Here is a 17,913-nt window from a genome sequence, read left to right on the forward strand (position 1 = left end):
AAAAATTTTCTGGATAGCGTCTGGCTGCTTGTTGCTGCTGCCGATACAGCTATCAGCCACACTTCAAGTAGCCAGAAATGGGAGAAGGTACTGCTCTCACTCGACTCAACTGTGCATGCACATGAACCCGCTGGCAACCGCTCAAACGAACCTAATGTAAACCTTTGTGGTTTCACAATCATCGAAAGCAGTTTGTTGTTATGAAGTATTACACAGTCTTCATCCTAAATAAAGCCTTTGACATATTTTGCTGCTGGCAGATGCTTGTGTGTGCGAAAGTTGACGATTGACTTTTGTGAAAAGATCTTGATGTAACGTGAAATGCTTTTGTTTTAATGGTTGCCACTAAACTTGCATACCACATCTGTGACACTCTTCCCTTTTTTCATGATAATACAGAACGAGTTGAGCTTCTTTGGACTTTTTTCATATCCTCTGTCGTTCCTAACTGATAATGATACTATGCGGTGAAACAATACTCCAGAAGAGGATAGACAAGGACAATGTACGCAGTCTCCTTAGTAGATTTGTTGCATCTTGTGAGTGTTCTGCCAATACAACACAGTCTTTGACTGATCTTCCTTACAACATTTCTATGCAATGGTTCCAATTTAAGTTGTTCATAAATGTAATTTCTAGGTACTTAGTTGAATTTACATTCTTTAAACCATGTAACTGAAATTTAACAGACTGCTTTCAGTGTTCAAATGGATGACCTCAATTTTTTTTTGTTTGGAGACAACTGTCACTTTTTGCACCATACAGATATCGTATCCTGCAAACAATCTAAGAGGGCTGCTCAGATTGTCTCCTAAATAATTTACACAGATCAAGAACAGTACCGTAGGTAGCCCATTGCACTCCCTTGGGAAATGCCAGACTTCTGTTTTACTTTATGACTTTCCATCAATGCACGTAAATTCGATCAGAAGCCGCTTCTAAGGAATGGTGTCAAAAGCCTTCTGGAAAAATAGACATATGAAATCAATTTGAGATCCCCTGTAGATAGCACTTGTTACTTCATGTGGATAAGAGCCAGTTGTGTTTGACAAGAATGATATTTTCCACGGTGCATGCCTATTACATGCTGCTGTACCAAAATATACCTGTTGCTTGACTGAAATACCTCTGCTGAAGGTAACAGTGTTTGTGCTCAACATTTTTCTATTGAAAACTGGCATTACCTATCCAAGGTTTTTTCGGCTGTCCCATTATGTAAGAGCTGTAAGGACAATTTAACTAAAAACAAAGCTGCTCAACTGCATACTTAGAAGAAAATTTTCTCAATTATATCATCTCTAGTTTAGAACTTACACAATACTGAAGTCAGTATAAAAAAGGCAACTTAAATAAAAATATATTTCTCCTTACCATCAAAATAACCAGACTCGTGCAGCACAGCTACTCGGAATGGTGGCCACCAAGTATGAAATTCTCGCACCCACTGATGCATAACAGTGGTCGGACACACAATCAAAACAGGTCCCAAACCTCGATACCTATAAGAGCATGGGAATATAAATAAACATTTGATAGTATGACACAATATTTAATCAAAATAATTTAATTTAATTTATTTATTTATTCAATAAGAAACGAAATAACTGATTTTCATTTTCAACCAATAACGAAACTAACATCCATGGATGAATGTCAAGTCTCGTTTCGTAAGGAAGAACATGCAAGCAAAAAAAAAAAAATCTTTAAATTTTGGTGAAGTAACCAAAACACGTACAAATAGTGAAGTTACAAAATATTCAATTTCTGATTTATCATGTAGTTTAAGGATTTCTAATTTTAAGATGCTTACCCACCATGACGTGCAACTAATTTACTATGTGCAAGGCCTGCCAGAAAAGCAATGACTTGCACTGTTTTCCCTAGTCCCATCTCATCACCTAGAATACCTCCACATCGTTGCAGATTCAATTCCCACAGCCACTGTACACCAACTTTTTGGTAACTGAAATGCAAAATAATTAAGAGAAAATATTTCTCTTCCACATGAAACTTCTTACAAAATCTGTACATCAGTATCAAGGTGCAGGGGACTTACAGTTATTGACATTTGTCTTCTGTCTGCCCCTTTACACATTGCCTATGTTTGTTAACAAAATTAAATGCAATGAAGATACAGTATCCTAAAATTGCAATAGACATGCTCCACCATGTTTTAGAATTAATGGAAACAAATTCCACTGGAAGTCTATCAGATTTAGAAAGGTTATTAACTCTAGAATCGAAGGGCTGGATCTCCCAGAGCCAGGTGGATTTTGTTTTAAAAATTCCACAAGAGTGCACTGTTTATGATTAAGCCATTCATTGTAGCTCTCAGCTATATTTCCTAGAGGGCAATACTTGTTTTACCATTCTTCTTTGTTCACCTGTTGACTGTTGGCAAGGGAAGAAATGTGTTCTGAGCCTGAGAGATCCAGCCCACTTACATTTGCCTCCCCACTTACATTTGGCTCTCTCTTTTTTTTTTAATGCACTTTTCTTGTTATTGTGACAAAGTAATACAACTGCTCCAAAACGGCTTAGCAGCATCCGCTTAAATGAGGAAGAAACTGAAAAACTATTATTAGAAATTGATAATGCCAATTTGCCAGTAGATCCTAGTTTTGTTCCTGAAAGTTATCACGAGACAGAAAGTGAAATGATTAATAAACAGTTGGACAGTGAAGATAACATTGTTATTGTTGTAAGAAACATGAGTTCACTTACTAACACTAATCGAGATTTCCTACCAACTAGTGTGGTTTGATGTGGTCCCTCTTCCAGTGAATCATTATATTGCAATCTGTCAAGACACACACAAATTAGATGGCTGAAAAACTTTCCCAACCAAAATGTATGTACCAGATCTCTCAATATAATTTTGCATTTGCCTCATGCTAGTGAAGAAGCTAGAAATCCTAACACCATTTTCAAGACCTGAAAACTGTTCACTGACAACAATTTGCTTGATTTGATAATAGAGAACAGAACAACTTCAATAGATTATATAAAACCCCTTCATAAAAGTGACCCAAATACTGGAAGAAACTTGGGGAACAGAAAGGAGGAGTTCAGAGCATTTTTGGGTCTTTCATACACAATGAATATGGAAGAACTTTTGGACACTTGAGGCATAGGGACAAAAATCTTCCCTCCAAGTAGGACACTACAAATATTTCATTTTCTTTTGATGTGCTGGACCCTGTATATCATGTTGTGGAGGGATTCGCAAAGAACTGCACAAGGCCTTACACCACTTGTGAATACTTTAGGAGTGGATGAAATGTTACTACCTGTTCAGGGATGTCATTCTTCCAGAATGTACATTCCTCCAAGACCTGGAAAGTTTGGGACAAAATATCTATCATAGCAGATTGTAATAGGACTAGTTATGGGGTAGTTAATGAATGCTTTGATACCACTAAAAGTTTAGCAGATTATATATTAACTGATCCACAATATGTAATGGACAAAAATTGGAAAGTATGGTTTTTCTTCATTTCTATCAGCAAATTAAACTTTATGGTTCACTTACGTACCGAATCATCACCATTAACATTATTTCATATCATTTAATTGTAATTAACAGAAAGTTATAATCAGTTAGAAAACTTGATGATGTGAATTAACATGATGTTGTTGTTGTTGTTGTTGTTGTGGTCTTCAGTCCAGAGACTAGTTTGATGCAACTCTCCATGCTACTCTATCCTGTGCTAGCTTCTTCATCTCCAAGTACCTACTGCAAACTACATCCTTCTGAACCTACTTAGTGTATTCATCTCTCGGTCTCCCTCTACAATTTTTATCTGCCCTTCAATACTAAACTGGTGATCCCTTGATGCCTCAGAACATGTCCTACCAACCGATCCCTTCTTCTAGTCAAGTCGTGCCACAAATTCCTCTTCTCCCTAATTCTATTCAGTACTTTCTCATTAGTTATGTGATCTACCCATCTAATCTTCAGCATTCTTCTGTAGCACCATCTAATCTTCAGCATTCTTCTGTAGCACCACATTTCGAAAGCTTCTATTCTCTTCTTGCCTAACTATTTATCGTCCATGTTTTACTTCCATACATGGCTACACTCCATACAAGTACTTTCAGAAACAACTTCCTGATACTTAAATCTAAACTCAATGTTAACAAATTTATCTTCTTCAGAAACACTTTCCTTGCCATTGCCAGTCTAAATTTTATATCCTCTCTACTTCGACCATCATCAGTTATTTTGCTCGCCAAATAGCAAAACTCATCTACTACTCTAAGTGTCTCATTTCCTAATCTAATTCCCTCAGCATACCCGACTTAATTTGACTACATTCCATCATCCTCATTTTGCTTTCGTTGATTCATCTTATATCCTTTGAAGACACTGTCCATTCCGTTCAACTGCTCTTCCAGGTCCTTTTGAATTACCATACTGTCATAAATTTCAGCAAAATTTGTAACTTCATTCTCATGATTGCATTATTACAGTCCCAAAGAACAGTTAAGAGAAATATCTATGTTGTAATTAAACAAATAATTCATTAGCAATGTTTGTAAATTTAAACTTACCTAAAAACAAATTTTTGGAACATTTATCAGTCATATGATATATTTAACATGACTTGTGCACTTTATGTATCATGCCAACAACGAAAAAAAAAAATATATATATATATATAGGTCAGTTATAATTAATTTTTTCATTAACAATTCTTCAACATTATGATGTAAACACTACAGGTTTTCAATCATTCTAATACTACAAAATAACACAGAATTTAAACTGAAATTTCGTTTTGGTACCTCAATTAATGTTAGGAAAAAAATCCAAAGTGAAATCAAGATGTAGTTAATGCTTTTACAATAGGCATTGTTACTGTAACTTCATAACCAAATTACCACAAAAAAAATTAAATTAAATTAAATTTAAAAAAAATTAAAAAATTTAGAAATATATTTAGAATAAATAGACATTTATTCTCTTCAAATCCATACTAACAGTTTGTTGTAAATCAATATATTTTCTTTATAAATAAGTAAATGTAATTGTTTTTGCCAATAAGCCAAAGAATGTACGTTGTTCAGACTAGGTATATATTGAGCGGTGCAAAGCACTTAAAGTCAGTCACAGTTTGGCTAATGTAATGATGCAATGTCTTTAAAAGTTGCTGTTTTGTCAGTCATGTTTATGTGTACACACCTTTGCTAATGCTTACGGAAAAATACATCTTCTGTTAAAAAGAATGATCAGTGTACTGGAAAACATTATTTTAACATCGAAGTTTTCATCATGTCCGAAATCCAGGCAAATCTGCAATACACATCCCCTAACAGACTTAATTGGTGAAGGAGATTCGATTGTTCAAAGCTATGTATTCCACTGCAAAAACTACATTACTCTCATACTATGATGAATCTTTTGCAGTGAGAAATATTTTGGCCAGAACAGCAGTTGGAGTAACATTAGGTATGCAAAATCGTTCTACGTACAAAATTTGGAAGTGTATGTGGGACTATAACCAGCAGGTTTCTTCCCAGAGAGAATGTAGTTGACAAAGTTGTGCTCAGAGTTGTAGAGCCAGTGAAGAGAAATACATTCATCCATATTCAGATTTAGTGACAATTCTGCATTGGTGTTATATGTGCCAAAGAAAAATGAAGGTGTCACTTTGTTGTCATCAATGCATACAAACAACAAAATCAATGAAGAAACAAGAAATTTGAATAATTACTTTCTGTAATTTAATTACTTTCTGTAATTCAACAAATACTGGAGTGGGTGTGGTTGATGAGAAGTGCTCATAATATAATCTCGAAGACAAACAAGATGCTGGCCATTGTGCATTTTTATGCCATTTTGAACACTGCTCATATAAATATATTTGCAGTGTACAAATCAAACACAGGACTGGATATTTCCAGATGGATATTTCTCAGCAGCTGATAAAACAACACATGGCACAGAGAGATAACCAGAAGAATCTCCCAAGGTACATTAGCCAGCTGGCAGCACGACTATCTGGGATTACCACTGAGAAGGAAGTTGTTCCAGGAGACAAATGAGGTGGCTGTTATGAATGCAAAGACAATAAAACAAATTATTTTTGTAAAGAATGTGGAAAATGGCTGTTTCTGTTACATTCAGTATTGTTATGTGAAGACTGGGCAGAAAACACAGATCAGTAACATGTATATTGTAATGAGATAGTACTAAACACTGAATTGTATAATATTGTATAATACTGTGTGCAACAATCCTAAATTCATAATGTGTAAGGATGTGAACTTAAAAAAAGTTTTCAATTTTCAAGAAAGATTTCAAATACTTAGTGATTTGATTTTCAGATTTTTGGATGAATACAACCTTACTTTTTAAGAAACAGTAATAAAAGTATTTCTGGCACAGCTGTTGAAAATATTTGTCTTACTTATTCTGGAATGTAAATAAAATTTTGGGTATGTCAGACCCAGCCCATCTAGTTGTGTTATTTATTTTAAACACTGTAACAGTATGAAAATGAAATTCTACATGCTACCGATTACACATGTTCTGGCTTTTGAATTGAAAACTCTGGGTGTCTAAGTACTTTTCTTCTCACAGTGCACCAATGATCACTTGAGTTAAAATATTATAGAAATACTCAATATTTTAAGTGATATCTGCCTGGAAATTCTTATCATGCTGCAGGAAGTAATCCACAAAATTAAAGGAACTAACCTTCATTCTTGGATCTCAAGAGATTTTGCAGCTGTCTACATATTACAATGTGTGAATATTGAGCCCCTCTTCTTGAATTAACTGCAGTAAGAAAAAGTGTGTACCAATAACATCTTTTTAAAACTCTATCTGGAAAATGAAAAGGATGAGCACTCACAGCAATACTTGAGAGGGCTAGTACCTCCTTGCATTTTTCAGAGTTTCATAAATTGTAGCTGTAGATACCAAAATTTTGAAGTTATCAATGCATCCTTTATACGAAACGTAGAAACAGCACGGTACTTACTTATATAGCTTGTTCCAAAGGAACTTAGGAATCCTGTAACCACCCTCCAACTCTTGATCTCCTCTGACAGTTTCCTCAGTACGTGTCTTTTCCCACAGCTTCAAACGCTCCATGTAATCATCTGCATTCCCATCATCTATCTCTTTCTTACCTTGTGAAATAAAACAAAATATATCAAATATGCAAAACTGAATGCTGAGAGGCATAATCAGTCTTAAATGATGATGATGATGATGCAAAACTATAACAATGATACACATAAAAAATACCCAAACCCTCCACAGCTATGTGTGCTTTCTACCGTATTTACTCGAATCTAAGCCGCACCTGAAAAATGAGACTCGAAATAAAGGGAAAAAAAATTCCTGAATCTAAGCCGCACCGGAAATTTGAGACTCGAAATTCAAGGGGAGAGTAAAGTTTTAGGCCGCACCTCCAAATCGAAACAAAGTTGGTCCATTGTAATATGAGACACAATTTAGGTCGAATGAATGACGATACAGCTACAGTAGTTTGGTTCGAGTCGTAAGCTTAGCAGTTAAGCTTTACCAGGTAGCCATTGCTATGCGTCAGGCGCTCCGTCCATATTTATACAGGTACCCTTCCGTTTTCACGTGCTTCATCTGGTTTGAATCGATTGCTTATTTTGCTTTGATCTGATACGTGCTGTTTTCTTTGTTATAGGTGTTTGCGTCACTCTAAGCTGAAAATGCATTACTGTACTGTGTCACGCATTGTTTGTCGCATTCTGATAGTGCGTGTTTACGGCCTGTCGCCACTTGCGGCATGGCTTGCTTTTGTGCGCGCTACCGCCGCTTACAATTAAAAAAAAAAGAGAGAGTAATCGTCTCATTAGCGAAACAATGGCAAGAGACTGCTATTTGTTGTTACTTACACTGCTGCTTTCTTTGATAATGATCAACAAGAACCAAATAATAGACTGCGTATGATAGAACATGTTCTGAACATGAGTTAGGCGAAAATGTTTCTCCGTTTGAAAATCTTCGCGGCTGCTTCTTTAGTACATCAAATTCTGCACAGAAATTAGAGTCATCTTAGAATTAAAAATCTAGTCAGTTGCCGTGCTTCATTTCTGACTGTATCACTATTAGGCATAAGAGTAATACGAATATAAACATGACACGATACGTATATTCTTCCGCGTTTGCTGTTGTCTCACTCTAGTTTCGTAGTTTATTAGGCAGGCAGGATTTAAATGAGATAGCAGCAAACACGAAAGAATACATGACAAAATGTTGATATTCGTATTATTCTTATGGCGAAGAGAATACTGCATGTGATTCACATTTCATCAGGTTCCTATTAGCAACGATCTATTCTCACAGGTAGGAAAAAATTCAGAAAGTAGAGTTGGCCATATTGACAAACATCCCAAACAGTCTTGCATGTCGGATTTTCGTAGTACATTGAAATTCTGCTACATTCGAAGATGAACAATACAGAATTTGTATTTACTTTGTTGGATAATATATGAAAATGCAGTGGTCGAAACTCGGGGTGGAGAAAGAAAGCTCGTCTTCCACCTTTTTTTTAAAATTTATTTACTGACGCGGAGGTTTTGGCGCCAGTATTTATCTTTGTGCCTACAAAGCATGCATGTGTAGCGCTACATATATTCGACGGCAGAAGTTAGTTGTGGCGGCACCTACCAACATTTTTCAGAACTTCCACTTGCTTTGCACTCGATTCTAAGCCGCAGGCGGCTTTTTGGATTACAAAAACCGGAAAAAAAGTGTGGCTTAGATTCGAGTAAATATGGTATTTCTAATGTGCAGACAGGCACAACGTGTCAGCTTTACGGTGAGTGGCAATCTATCCTTTTCAATATAGTTGATATTTCAATGTGGACTTTCCATTGTTTGAAGAAAGATTACAGTTTAACGTACTGCCAGCGACAACATCACCACACCTGGAGAACAAGCTCAGATTGGAGACGGACAGGGGAGGAAAATGGTCACGTCGTTTTCAAAGGAACCTTACGTGATTTAAGGAAACAATGGAAATCTTAAAATGTGGATAGCTGGATGGAAATTTCCTCCTGAATATTAACCCGGGGTATTGTCACTGAGCCACCTTGTCCACTTATAGATGTAAGCAAGACAAGCTGGTAATGTAGTTCAAAAGGACAGAAGTCAGCAATCAGGCCACACAACCATCTTATTAGCAGGGACCTGAAAAATTAACAATTTGTGATAAATATTAAAATATATTTGAATTCAGCTCAAAATACAAAATTACCCAATAAACATTATTTCACAGCGAATTGCATCCAGATGAATTGTTTTATCAGAGTTAGTTTGAAATAGCTTTATTTTCTGTGCTTGTAAATATTTAAAATGTACTCAGTTTTTGGTTACTGGCCCTGCAACAATCTAGCGAACCCCAATTTCTAAAGATAAAATGCCTAAGAATGTGTTTCCAAAATAAAAAGTTCACAAACGCAACAACATATCAGTGCATTTGATGCTCTTTTGTCACATTTGTGGGCAGTATATGCCACATGCCAAGTAAAGGTGGCTACACAGGAAACTACATTCTTCACAAGTGTGATATGTGGAGTAAAGAGTGGTTAAAAACAAAAATATTACTTTCATATTAAATATTAGTGATACACTGTTACAGAAATTGTCTCACAGTGTTGCTGTTTTCCTTCTTTTTTTTCTTCGCCATATAATATTGTACACTCTCACTTTTCCTACATTACAGTACATTTGTATAGAATGTAATTCAGCAGAACCTAATAAAAAAAATTAAGTAAAATCAAATCCAAATGCTGGCACAAGTCTCCGTATTCTTGGTACACATGCTCAAGAATGCGTATGTTTGAATGCTTTGCACAAGCATGCATAAAAGAAATTCAATGAAGCATCAAGCTGCTTGAACAGCCCTGATGCCTGCACAAATTCATCCTACACATTGTCAAGCACTCTGTGCTTGTGTGCTTGCTCACTATCAAGCATGCAAATGCGTGAGTAGCCACCTTAATGCAACACAAGACTCAACTGTGGGACCCGGCATCGCAGAGCGAATCAACATGTACCTTTATCTGTCAAAAGTTGGCATAATTCAGGCATTTTAACATGGCTGTTTTAGGTGGTGGGTGTTTTGAGCTGTGGTTGCATCAAATTCTGATACGAGGTTGGACCAGAATTACCTCATTTAAGAAACTGCCAACATTTGCAAGCAATTGCATAGTAGCTGTTACCGAATTTTGTGTGTTGCTTGCTGTTTTCTTTTATTATTTTGAAATGCATGAAGAAACTAATTCTGGTTCATCATAGAGTTTGATTACAACTATCAAAACAGCAAAAGGGTTCAGTGATTCCTATGACCATGTGTCAAGTTCCGCTTTTGCAGAAACAGAGAACATGGGTGTAGGTTTGTTGCGTGCAACAGGGCTTGTCTTCCCACACTCTCTCTCCCTCCCTCCCTGAAAGATATAAGTCTAATTTGTATACACTCACATCCGACTGCCAGTTTAAGGTGTCACCGTTCTTCACTATAGTGATGGAAAACAAAACCTGTCAAAAGTTTCTTCCTAATGTAAGAATGAAGTTATTTTTGGTTCTGCTTACACACTAAGCATCTTGTCAGTTCTATCTGTAGCACTGTTAAGTATGGGTCACATGGCTATGAACCCCCACAAAAGGCAAAAATCAATATTCTGCTGATTCTGTAATTATTAAAAAAACTAAAAATAATGTTGGGAAACACCATTAATCAGAGGCATGAAACTGGTGCTGCTTCTCAACCCAATCATCAATGATTTGTTGATAGTTTAAGTAGAGCCAAAAGAAAAAAGTAAAGACCATGCTGAAAAAAGCTACTGAAGTTTTTGCAAAAGCAAACATTCCATTACAACGGCCCCTAGTTATAACTTTTCCTAAAAATAGATGTGAATTTTGCCAAAAATAGATGATATCTTTTCAGGTCCCTACTCAATAGCACTGAAGTTCCTAACAACTTGTATGCACTCATTAGACATTATTGTTAAATTTACTAATTACACAGGTTTTATTATCTTCAGTCATCAGATACACTTATATAATTATTTCTGTTATTTCCGCATTTGTAGATGAAATCCACAGAATTAATATCAATGGGGGCTACTCTGGGAAGAAGGTAGAGCTGGCAGAGGCTGCAAGTAAGATGGGGCTGGACGTTTTAGCTGTTATTGACATTCGGGTAAGGGGTGAGAAAGAAGAGGAAGTGGGAGAATACAAGGTCTACTTGTCAGGAGTCAAAGCAGGAATAGCACAACGGGGTGTAGGGCTTTACATCAGGAAAGAAATGGAACCCAGCGTAGTTGCAATAAGGTATGTAAACGAACGACTGATGTGGATAGATTTGACAGTGTCTAGCAAGAAAATTAGGATTGTGTCAGTATATTCGCATTGTGAAGGGACAGATCAAGATAAGATGGATAGTTTTTATGAGGCACTCAGTGATGTAGTTGTTAGAGTAAAGGACAAGGACAGTGTTCTGCTCATGGGTGATTTTAACGCCAGGATTGGAAATCGAACAGAAGGGTATGAAAAGGTTATGGGTAAATTTGGAGAGGATACGGAGGCCAACAGGAATGGGAAACACCTCTTGGATTTCTGTGCCAGTATGGGCTTAGTAATCACAAACTCCTTTTTTAAACATAAGAACATTCACCGGTATACTTGGGAAGGCAGGGGAACCAGATCTGTCATTGACTATATAATAACAGATCAGGAATTCAGGAAGGCTGTGAGGGACACACGTGTATTCAGGGGATTCTTTGATGACACTGATCATTATTTAATCTGCAGTGAAATTGGGATTGTGAGGCTGAAAGTGCAGGAGGTCAGGTCCATATGTAGGAGGATAAGAGTGGAGAAACTTCAGGATAAGGAAATCAGGCACAAGTACATAACAGCGATCTCAGAAAGGTACCTGTTAGTTGAATGTAGTCAATTACAGTCATTGGAAAAGGAATGGACAAGGTACAGGGACACAGCCTAGAAGCGGCTAAAGAATGTCTTGGAACAGTAGTGTGTAAAAGTAGGATGAAGCAAACAGTTTGGTGGAATGATACAGTCAAGGCAGCCTGTAAAAGGAAAAAGAAGACGTATCAAAAATGGCTACATACCAGAACCCAGGTAGACAGAGAAAGTTATGTTGAAGAAAGAAACAAAGCCAAGCAGATAATTGCAGCATCCAAGAAGAAATCGTGGAACGACTTTGGAAACAGGTTGGAGACTATGGGTCAAGCTGCTGGAAAACCATTCTGGAGTGTAATTAACAGTCTTCGAAAGGGAGGTAAGAAGGAAATGACAAGTATTTTGGACAGGTCAGGAAAACTGCTGGTGAATCCTGTGGATGCCTTGGGCAGATGGAGGGAATATTTTGAAGAGTTGCTCAATGTAGGTGAAAATGCGATCAGTAATGTTTCAGATTTCGAGGTAGAATGGGATAGGAATGATGATGGAAATAGGATCACATTTGAGGAAGTGGAAAAAATGGTCAATAGATTGCAGTGCAATAAAGCGGCTGGGGTGGATGAAATTAAGTTGGAACTCATCAAATACAGTGGAATGTCAGGTCTTAAATGGCTACACAGGATAATTGAAATGGCCTGGGAGTCGGGACAGGTTCCATCAGACTGGACAAAAGCAGTAATCACACCAATCTTTAAACATGGAAACAGAAAAGATTGTAACAACTACAGAGGTATCTCTTTAATCAGCGTTGTGGGTAAAATCTTCTCAGGTATTGTTGAAAGGAAAGTGCGAGTATTAGTTGAGGACCAATTGGATGAAAATCAGTGTGGGTTTAGGCCTCTTAGAGGTTGTCAGGACCAGATCTTTAGCTTACGGCAAATAATGGAGAAGTGTTATGAGTGGAACAGGGAATTGTATCTATGCTTTATAGATCTAGAAAAGGCATATGACTGGGTTCCTAGGAGGAAGTTATTGTCTGTTCTACAAGATTATGGAATAGGAGGCAAACTTTTGCAAGCAATTAAAGGTCTTTACATGGATAGTCAGGCAGCAGTTAGAGTTGACGGTAAATTGAGTTCATGGTTCAGAGTAGTTTCAGGGGTAAGACAAGGCTGCAACCTGTCTCCACTGTTGTTCATATTATTTATGGATCATATGTTGAAAACAATAGACTGGCTGGGTGAGAATAAGATATGTGAACACAAAATAAGCAGTCTTGCATATGCGGATGACTTAGTTGTGATGGCAGATTCGATTGAAAGTTTGCAAAGTAATATTTCAGAGCTAGATCAGAAATGTAAGGACTATGGTATGAAGATTAGCATCTCCAAAACGAAAGTAATGTCAGAGGGAAAGAAATATAAACGGATTGAGTGCCAAATAGGAGGAACAAAGTTAGAACAGGTGGACGGTTTCAAGTACTTAGGATGCATATTCTCACAGGATGGCAACATAGTGAAAGAACTGGAAGCGAGGTGTAGCAAAGCTAATGCAGTAAGCGCTCAGCTACGATCTACTCTCTTCTGCAAGAAGGAAGTCAGTACCAAGACTAAGTTATCTGTGCAGCGTTCAATCTTTCGACCAACTTTGTCGTATGGGAGCGAAAGCTGGGTGGATTCAGGTTACCTTATCAACAAGGTTGAGGTTACGGATATGAAAGTAGCTAGGATGATTGCAGGTACTAGTAGATGGGAACAATGGCAGGAGGGTTCCACAATGAGGAAATCAAAGAAAAACTGGGAATGAACTCTATAGATGTAGCAGTCAGGGCGAAATGGCTTAGATGGTGGGGTCATGTTACACGCATGGGAGAAGCAAGGTTACCCAAGAGACTCATGGATTCAGCAGTGGAGGGTAGGAGGAGTCGGGGCAGACCGAGGAGAAGGTACCTGGATTCGCTTAAGAATGATTTTGAAGTAATAGGTTTAACATCAGAAGAGGCACCAATGTTAGCACTGAATAGGGGATCATGGAGCAACTGTATAAGGGGGGCTATGCTCCAGACTGAACGCTGAAAGGCATAATCAGTCTTAAATGATGATGATGATGATGATGATCCACAGCAAGGCACATTTAAAATCTACACCCGTTCCCAAAGTGGAATATAAGCCAGTGTCCACTGCACTGCATCTACATCTGCACATCACATTTAAGTGCCTGGCAGAGGGTTCATCAAACTACCTTCACAATTCTCTATTATTCCAATCTCGTATAGCGCACGGAAAGAACAAACACCTATATCTTTCCGTACGAGCTTTTATCGTGGTGATCGTTTCTCCTTATGTAGGTTAGTGTCAACAAAATATTTTCGCATTTGGAGGAGAGTTGGTGAATGGAATTTTGTGAGAAGATTCCAACACAAAGAAAAATGCCTTTCTTTTAATGATGTCCAGCCCAAATCCTGTATCATTTTAGTGACACACTCTCCCATATTTCGTGATAATACAAAACGTGCTGCCCTTCTCTGAACTTTTTCGATGTACTCTGTCAGTTCTATCTGGTAAGGATCCCACACTGCGCAGCAGTATTCTGAAAGAGGACAGACGAGCGTAGTGTATACTGTCTCCTTAGTAGATCTGTTATATTATCTAAGTGTCCTACCAATAAAATGCTGTCTTTCATTAGCCTTCCCCACAACATTTTCTGTGTGTTCCTTCCAATTTAAGTTGTTCGTAATTGTAATTCCTAGGTATTTAGTTGAATTTACAGCCTTTATATTTGACTGATCTATTGCGTAACTGAAGTTTAATGGATTCCTTTCAGCACTCATGTGGATGACCTCACAGTTTTCGTTATTTAGAGTCAACTGCTAATTTTTGCAACATTCAGATATCTTTTCTAAATTGTTTCGCAATTTGTTTTGATCTTCTGATGACTTTATTAGTCAATAAACGACAGCGTCATCTGCAAACAACCGAAGACAGCTGCTCAGTTTGTCTTCCAAATCATTTATATAGATAAGTAACAGCAAAGGGCCTACAACACTACCTTGGGGAACGCCAGAAATCACTTCTGCTTTACTCGATGACTTTCCATCGATTACTATGAACTGTGACCTCTCTGACAGGAAATCGTAAATCCAGTCACATAACTGAGACGAGATTCCATAAACACGCAATTTCACTGTAAGCTGCTTGTGTGATACAGTGTTAAAAGCCTTCTGGAAATCCAGAAATAAAGAATCGATCTGAAATCTTTTGTCAATAGCACTCAACACTTCATGTGAATACAAAGCTAGTTGAGTTTCACAAGAATAATGTTTTCTAAACTCTTGTTGACTGTGTGTCGATACACTGTTGTCTTTGAGGTATTTCATAATGTTCGAACACAATGTATGTCCCAGAATCCTGATGCATATTGATGTTAATGATATGAGCCTGTAATTAAGTGGATTACTCCTACTACCTTTCTTGCATATTGGTGTGACCTGTGCAACTTTCTAGTCTTTGGATACTGATCTTTCAAAATGGTTCAAATGGCTCTGAGCACTATGGGACTCAACATCTGAGGTCATCAGTCCCCTAGAACTTAGAACTACTTAAACCTAACTAACCTAAGGACATCACACACATCCATGCCCGAGGCAGGATTCGAAACTGCGACCGTAGGAGTCACTTGGTTCCAGACTGAAGTGCCTAGAACCGCACGACCACCACGGCTGGCGATCTTTCTTTGAGCGAACGGCTGTATATGATTGTCAAGTATGGAGCTAACGCATCTGCATACTCTGAAAGGAACCTAACTGATATACAGTCTGGACCAGAAGACTTGCTTTTATTAAGTGATTTAAGTTGCTTCACTATTCCGAGGATATTTACTTCTATGTTACTCATGTTGGCAGCTGTTCTTGATTCAAATTCTGGAAAATTTACTTCATCTTCTTTTGTGAAGGCATATCGGAAGGCTGTGTTTAGTAACTCTGCTTTGGCAGCACTGTCTTCGATAGTATCTCCACTGCCATCATGCAGAGAATGCATAGATTGTTCATTGCCGCTAACATACTTCACATACGACCAGCATCTCTTAGGATTTTCTGCCAGGTTTTGAGACAAAGTTTCATTGTGGAAACTGTTATAAGTATCTCGCATAGAAGTCCGCGCTAAATTTCAAGCTTCTGTAAAAGATCGCCAATCTTGGGGATTTTGCATCTGTTTAAATTTGGCATGTTTGTTTGTTTGTTTCTGCAACAGTGTTCTGACCTGTTTTCTGTACTAAGGAGGATCAGCTCCATCGTTTGTTAATTTATATGGTATAAATCTCTCAATTGCTGCCGATACTATTTCTCTGAGTTCAAGCCATATTTGGTCTACACTTATATCATTAATTTAGAAGGAGTGGAGATTGTCTCTCAGGAAGGCATCAAGTGAACTTTTATCTGATTTTTTGAATAGGTATATTTTTCGCTTATTTTTCGAGGATTTGGGGATTACAATATTCAATCTCGCTGCGACAACCCTGTGTTCACTAACACCTGTATCCATTTTGATGCTCGTTATTAACACAGGATTATTTGTTGCTAAGAGGTCAAGTGTGTTTTCACAACCATTTACTATTTGCGTGGGCTAACTAACTGCTCAAAATAATTTCCAGAGAATGCGTTTAGCTCAATTTCTGATGATGTTTTATGCGTGCCTCCGGAACTAAACATGTATTTCTGCCAACATATCAAGGGTAAATAAAAGCCATCACCAATTACAATTGTAGGAGTCAGGTACGTGTTTCAAATGAAACTCATGTTTTCTTTGAACCTTTCAGCAACTGTATCACCTGAATTAGGAGGTCGGTAAAAGGATCCAATTATTATTTTCATTATTATTTTATTCCAGTTGCCAACAATGACCTATGCCCATACTAACTCACAGGAACTATTTACTTCAATTTCGTGACAAGATAAACTACTAACAGCAACAAACACACCACCGCCAACTGTGTTTAGCCTATCCTTTTGGAACACCGTTAGGTCCTTCGCAAAAATGTTGGCTGAGGTTATCTCTGGGTTTGGCCAGCTTTCTGTGCCTGTAACGATTTTAACATCAGTGCTTTCAATTAGCGCTTGGGGCTCTGGTACTTTCCCAACACAGCTAGACAATTTACAACTGTTATACCGACGGTTCCTGTCTCTACGTTTTTCCTGTGTTTGGCCTGCACCCTTTGTGGCTGAAGCCCATCTTGTGTTTTTCCGAGACCCTTTAACCTAAAAAACTGCCCAGTCCACACAACACAACCCGTGCTACCCCTGTAGCCGCCTCCTGTGTATAGTGAACACCTGATCTATTCAGCAGGACCTGAAACCCAACCACCCTTGGGTGCAAGTTGAGGAATCTACACAGTCGCAGAACCGTTTGAGCCGTTGATTCCAGACCCTCTACTCGACTGTGTGCCAGAGGTCCGCAATCGGTCCTGTTGACTATGCTGCAAATGGTTAGCTCTGCTTTCATCTTGCAAGCAAGACTGACAGCCTTTACACTTCTGTTAGTTGCTCAAAACCAGAGAGAATCTCTTCTGATCCATAGTGGAACACATTATTGCTACTGACGTGAGCAACCAACTGCAGTTGTCTCCCCTGTGCTCCTCACGGCATCCGGGAGGACCCGTTCCACATTTGGAATGACTCCACCAGGTATGCACACCGAGTGCACACTGGTTTTCCTTCCCTTCTTGACAGCCATGTCCCTAAGAGGCCCCATAATGTGCCTAACATTGGAGCTCCCAACTATCAGTAATCCCACCCTCTTTGATTGTCCAGATCTTGCAGGCTGAGAGGTTTCCTCTGAAACAGGACAGGCAACAGCATCTGGCTCAGCAACGGTGTCAGCCACTGACAGCGCCTGGAACCTGTTTGTCAGACAAACCAGGGAGGCCTTACGTGCGGCCGCGTGTGAAGTCTTTCACCGCCTGCTACATCCGTATGACCTCCCACTCGATTTCAGTTGAGG

At 38.2% G+C, this 17,913-nt stretch overlaps 1 protein-coding gene across 2 annotated transcripts in view; it reads right to left on the reverse strand.

Annotated features, from left to right (window-relative positions):
- LOC126163161 (DNA excision repair protein ERCC-6-like) overlaps positions 1–17,913 on the reverse strand; it is a 145,286-nt gene that overhangs the window by 75,473 nt on the left and 51,900 nt on the right. For both annotated transcript variants that reach the window (XM_049920099.1, XM_049920100.1), the window contains exons 7-9: positions 6,990–7,140; positions 1,811–1,963; positions 1,372–1,499 (exon numbers count right to left, since the gene is read on the reverse strand). In XM_049920099.1, the coding sequence (XP_049776056.1) occupies positions 1,372–1,499; positions 1,811–1,963; positions 6,990–7,140 (432 nt within the window). The remainder of the gene's footprint in view (positions 1–1,371; positions 1,500–1,810; positions 1,964–6,989; positions 7,141–17,913) is intronic.

This window comes from Schistocerca cancellata, chromosome 2 (assembly GCF_023864275.1).
Source record: "Schistocerca cancellata isolate TAMUIC-IGC-003103 chromosome 2, iqSchCanc2.1, whole genome shotgun sequence".
Lineage (NCBI taxonomy): Eukaryota > Metazoa > Arthropoda > Insecta > Orthoptera > Acrididae > Schistocerca > Schistocerca cancellata.